The sequence below is a fragment of the Microdochium trichocladiopsis genome (genome assembly GCF_020744255.1).
Source record: "Microdochium trichocladiopsis strain MPI-CAGE-CH-0230 chromosome Unknown B0I36scaffold_6, whole genome shotgun sequence".
Taxonomy (NCBI): domain Eukaryota; kingdom Fungi; phylum Ascomycota; class Sordariomycetes; order Xylariales; family Microdochiaceae; genus Microdochium; species Microdochium trichocladiopsis.
Window position 1 is genome coordinate 2388122 of NW_025763549.1, and position 6000 is coordinate 2394121.

The 6000-nt window shown below is 62.2% G+C and overlaps 1 protein-coding gene across 1 annotated transcript; it reads right to left on the reverse strand.

Annotated features, from left to right (window-relative positions):
- Positions 1-954: 954 nt before the first annotated feature.
- Positions 955-6000, reverse strand: B0I36DRAFT_245663 (uncharacterized protein; the record flags this gene model as incomplete). The annotated part of the gene is made up of 1 exon (XM_046150173.1): positions 955-6000. The coding sequence occupies one exon, from the start codon at positions 5998-6000 to the stop codon at positions 955-957; it is 5046 nt and encodes a 1681-aa protein (XP_046011848.1).

Sequence of the window (6000 nt, forward strand, 5' to 3'; positions counted from 1 at the left end):
AACACGGTTCTTCCCATGGTCCGCGCTGCGTGAAGCCAGGCTATAGTTGTCCTGGGGGTCGGCCCGAAAGAAAGCCCCCGAAGCGCTGTCATTGCACTCCACATCCATATCCAGAGAGACGTCTTATCATGAAAGCTCATCTTTCCAAGGGGCCAATAAGACAATAAGATTGTCCGGCACGGAGATAGTAGACAGAATCCTGGGGTCTGAGCTAACCAGCCTCGTTCTCAGGTTCGAGGGTAGGTGCTTTGTTTATTCCGTATAAGCGTGGCATTTCTGCAAAACCTACGATCATCATAGCCACTTGTATATTCAGCTTAAACATAGTGTAGTGACTTTGATACGCAGCTGGAAAAGCGAGTGGGACGCCTTGATATCGGAGCTTCACGGGCTTAGAGCAGGATGATAAGTGTATGCATGAGGAAGAGAAGAGCTCAGCTCATGAGCTCACTCGCAGCCCGCCGCGTCTTGCAGTTCCGTATCCCGCCTTAGAGTCACCGTTACTCGTCTCTTGTTCGTTCCCGCACATGCATGCTACAAAGAAGCACCGTAAAGGGGTGGGGGCCCCTAACATAAGAGAGAGTCGTGATCTAGTGACTATGATCTTCTTGTTGCGCTTGGTAGCTAGCCAATGGCTAAAAAGCTGAAGGGACACATGCCGGCAAGCTGCGCGAGAAGGTTCTCGTCGGCACCGATCACAGGTGCGTAGTCCTCGTAGTGCCTTGAATGTGTGTTGTCTAGAAGAACATGAACACTGACTAAAAATTGCAAATAAAACACGCTACTGACTTTCTAGCTAGAAGAACCAAAAGAACCAGAACAGTGAACAAATAGTAAGAGGGGGTATCCAGACAAAACAAAAGAGAAACCTCGAATCTAAACTGTGCAAAGCTCTACATTATCACCAAGGATCAAGAATCATCAAGCCAGTAGCGAGCTACCACCCGCGCGTCTCTAAAAGCCCAATAGAATCTTTCGCCAGTTCTTCTTCCCGTTCTCACCACCATCGTCGTCACCAGCACGATATCCTTCCTCCTTGACCTGGTGCTCGCCCACGATGGCGAGGAACACGTCGTTCAGGGTCGTCGGGGCGACGCTGTAGTGCCGGATGCCCAGCCGTTCGCTGTTGTCCTCCAGGGTGAGGAGGAGCTGCCCGATGGCGCTCGTCGAGGCACTCTGCTCAGCTTCCCCGCCGTCGCGGTCATCGTTGTTGTTGTTGTTGTTGGTGGGGACTCGCCTTGCGGTTGTGCCCATCACCGACGCCGCGGGCACCGAGAAGCGCATCTGCCCGTGATACGTCTTGTCCTCGACCTCGGCCCCGGGCAACAGCTCCAGCACCCTATCCCGCAGCCGCCGCATCTCCTCCGGACCCGAGTGCGGCGCGGAGCGGCTGACGAGGTGGACGTGCAGGGAGTCGCCGAAGCGGCGCTGGAGGTGCGCGACGTCCCCCACGGCGAGCATCGAGCGGGCGAGGATGCCCGCGCGGTGGGCGAGCGTGTCGGCCTCCTCCATGCTGTGGGTGGTAAGGAGGATGGCTCGCCCCGGGCTCACGGCCTTGAGGGTGTTCCACATGATGCGCTTGGCGGCGGCGTCGAGGCCCGACGAGGGCTCGTCGAGCAGCAGCACGGCAGGGTTGCCCGTCAGGGCGATGCCCAGGGACAGCTTGCGCCGGTTTCCCCCCGAGAGGTGCGACGCCGCGACGTGCCGGAACGGGGCAAGCCCGACGGCAGCCAGCACGGCGCCGACCTGCTTGTCCACGTCGGCGATGCCGCGCAGCCGGGCGTAGTGCCGCAGGTGCTGCTCGGCCGTCATGAGCGCGTCGAGGGCGTCGGCCTGCGGGCACACGCCCAGCCGGGCGCGGGCGGCGGCCCGGTCCGTCTTGATGGACTGCTGCTCGACCAGCACGTCGCCGTCGCCGGGCAGCATGTCGCCCCGGATCATCGAGATGGTGGTGCTCTTGCCCGCGCCGTTGGGGCCCAGCAGGGCAAACACCTCGCCGTGCTGGACCTCGAACGAGACGTTGTTGACGGCCCGCAGGTTGCCAAAGTTCTTGGTTAGCCGCTTCACCTCGAGTCCGGCGAGGGCCACGGGGCCAATAGCCATCTCTATGTCAGTCTGGGCTCCGGCAGGACCGTTGCTCCTTTTGTTGTTGTTGTTGCTCTTCTTGGCTGCCAGCGAGCTAAAGAGTCCTGCCAGCACTACCCGGCTGTCATTCACCCACAAGATGCCAAAGTACAACAGGCTCTGCAGCACCAGGTACAAGATGGGTGCGCCAAAGGCCCTCATCGCCCCTGGGGACTGCACAAACTCGGCCCCGTCGCAGGCCTGGAAGAAGACGTTGAGGGACACCAGCATGGCCCGCATCAGCGACCCCAGCGGAAAGACGATCGAGATGACGTAGTGTGCGACCATGACGTTGCTCTGCGCCGAGGTCGGCGGCGACAGGCTGATGATGAAGATGAAGGCGATGAAGTACACGGCGAGGCCGATGCCGTTGGCGGCGCCCACGGCCGCCCACGTCGCCAGCTGGCTGCCCAGGCGGAGCGAGATGATGTAGCCCATGAGGATCGCCGCGACCGTGTACAAGAGGAACACGGGAACCAGCAGGCCCGGCATCCAGAAGACACTACTACTGCCTGTGCCTGTCGAGAAGCAGAAGATGAGTGCCGCCGCGAGTACCGGCAGCACCATGACGCCAAAGTCGAAGAGCAGGTGCGAGAGCCACTGCGGCACGACGCGCACGCCGCTGGAATACTGCAAGCCCCGCACACCGTTGCGCCGCTCGAGGTTGACGTACATGCTCAGGAACGCCGGCGCGATGCCCAGCACGATGCTGAAGTAGATGGCCAGCTGGAGGTTCTTGCCCACGTTGCCCATCCCCATGTCGAACACGACGTAGCCGACGGCGATGCGCACCGCGAGCAGCGCCCGGTCCATGAGGTTCTGCGCGATGACGGCGGTCAGCATCGGGTTGGACGTGTCGGCGCGGTACGCGATGGTGGGAGGGGAAGCAGAGTCGCTCGTAGCCTCTGCCGCCCAGAAGCCCCCGGGCCAGACCGTCTTGCGCTCGCTCTCTAGCAGGCTTCGCAGGTCGTCGATCGAAGTGGCATTGGTGACGGGGGGGCGGATTTGTACGCCATTGCTGGCGAGCCAAGTTGAGTTGTCGGCGAATGCGGAGTTGGGAGGACCGGCAATGATGCCAGTGCCGTCTTGGATCTGTTCACTCAGGCTCTGGAGGCTCTGAGTCAAGTCGAACTGCTGGGGCGTGCAAGTAGCCCTCTCGTCGCCCGAGACCAGGCTCTGCATGACGGCGGCGGCGACCACGGGGATGAGAAACGCCACGAGGTAGGGGATCCAGTTGCTCTGGAGCAAGATCCAGCGTTTCCCGAGAAGCACCTTGATCTGCTCAAGACCACCCACGGGGCGGCCAGAGAGCAGATCCAGGGGCTGTTGTTGCTGTCCACCAGACTTTTCGGACGTCTCGCGAACGGACTCGCTGGCATACTCGTCGGCCACGTGCAAGAAGACGTCCTCGATGGTCGGGCTGGACACGCGGTACGCTATGCCCTTTGCCTCCAAGGCACGGATGACACACGCGGCGGCTTCCGACGTCGGCGCGGCATACACGACGCTGTCGGGCTGGACCTTGACCTGAACGCCCTCGACCTGCGGCGGCTGGCGCTGCTGCTGCTGCTGGTGCTCGCGCGGCCGGGACAGGTGGATGTGGAAGCCGGACCCGAGGTTGGCCTTGAGCTCGACGGCGGACCCTTCGGCGCGGAGGACGCCGTTGCTCATGATGGCAATCTTGTCGGACAGCAGGTCCGCCTCGTCGAGGAAGTGCGTGGTCAGGATGATTGTGCGCCGCCCGCGCTCGGCGAGGAGGATGTCCCAGATCTTGCGCCGCGACAGGGGGTCGATGCCCGACGAGACCTCGTCGACGCAGCAGACGGCGCTGTCGCCCGTCAGCATCATGGCCAGCTGCAGCTTGCGCTTCTGCCCGCCCGACAGTGTTGACGACTTGGCCTTGCTCTTGGTCGAGAGACCCACCGCCCTCAGCAGGTCCTTGAGCTCCTGCTCCTTTGCCGGGTGCTGCGGCTTCTTGAGCTTGTTGAACAGCTGGACGTGCTCCCAGACCGTGAGCTCGTCCCAGAGGACATTCTTCTGCGGAGCGACGCCCACACCCCCCGATGCATCGATCGTGACGCGGCCCCGTGCGAAGCTCTGCAGGCCGGCCACGGCGTCAAGGGTCGTGCTCTTGCCGCTGCCGTTGGCTCCCAGGAGAGCCACGATCTGGCCTCGAGGAATGGACAGGTTCAGATCATTGACGGCGACGGTGGCTGGGCGAGGTGCCGAGATGAATGAGAACATACGTCGAAAGAGTGATGGTGAAAACGTCCGTGTCAGCCCTTCGACTGTGACTGCGTGCTCCGGACGAGCTGTCGCCGAGCTGGGACCTGTCCAGACGACACGACTGTCCGCTGCCGCGCCGTGGATCCTGCGCTCCAGGCCGGCCGCCACGAATGGGTACACGACCGCCTGGACAATCAAGAAGACCCAGAGGACAATACTAGGAAGCTGGTGGTCGCTCTCCGGAGGCGGACGGAGCAGGTTTGCGGGAAAGCCGGCAGCCTCGGCCCGGCTCATGTACTTGATCTGCAGGACCATGTTGGACGACGGGAACAGCAGACCCAAGACGACGGCGCCGCCAGTGCCCAGGTCGGGCACCGCCTGGACGAGCACTCCGAGCAGGATATACCCCAGCCCGCCGACCACGCCGGACAGCTGTGCCCGCCGGAAGAGGGAGCCCGTGGCGAGCGCCTGCGACGCCGAGGCCAGGCCCGCGAGGACAAAGTACGGCAGCACGACGCCGACGCTCGTCTGCCTCCAGATCATGAACTTGAGCACGAGCGAGCCCGCGACCCAGCCGGGGAAATAGACGGCCGCGAAGCTGAGCAGGTGCGCGAGCATGCGCAGCGCGGGCGCCTCCCAGGCGCTGCGGTGGCGGGTGTGCATCATGGCGTCGACGAGCTGGGAGAGGCCCTTTTCGCGCTCGGTCGCAATGTACCCGGGCAGGTGGTACGAGATGCCAAAGAAGCCGACCAGGATGGCCACGCCCATGAAGTTGATAAACGTGTTCTCGTAGTCCCTGTTGGCCTGCTCGCGGCGCTCCTGCTCGGTGCTCGATGTGTAGAGCCACTCCTGCATTCGTGCCAGGTCATTGATACTGCTGCTGCTGCTGCTGCTGCTGCCGTTCTCGAGGCGCGCGATTTCGGAGTCGATGGCTCTTTGGAATGGCAGGATGTACACCTGAGGGTCGTTGTCGTTGGTGTCGGCGTCGTACTTCCGACCCAGCACGCCGTCGCCGCGGAGTGTGTAGTTCCACGACCCGCTGCCTTCGTTGGGAGAGCCGCTGAACACGACCGCTCCGTAGCAAGGCGTAGTGCCCTGGAAAGAGACTGTGCATATCTTGCCCAGATCTGCTGCGTTTGTGATCCGGCGCGCGAGCTTGCCCGCCTGCTGCACCTGCGCCTCGAGGGCGTCGATGACCCGGTCAATGTCCCCTCCCGCAAGCCCAGAGTTGCAGAACACCACGTTGTTCCTGCCGGCCTTGTTGGCAGCCAGGTCCAGCCCGTCCGTGAAGGACCGAGCTGCGGGAAGAGTGGACGGGTCTGAGTTTGTGAAGCCGTATGTGTTGCCGCTGCCCTGGAGGTTCTGGCCGATGCCCAGGTAGATGGACATGAGAATTGGCAGCATGAGCGCCGCGTAGAAGGTGCTCACGAAGTGCCGGGAGATGAGGATCGTGAGGTTCTTTGTGGCGAGCGTGTTGATCTGCGGCCAGAAGTACGCATTGTTCTTGTTGCTGTGTTTCGTGGTGGTCCTTCCATCTTGGCCGTGTGGACTATGAGAGTGCTCCTTGACATTGGGACCAGGAGATTGTTCAGTCGGTTTTTGCAGTGGCTCGTTGCTGGCCACGGGCGACGTGTTGGAGTGGGAGTCCAT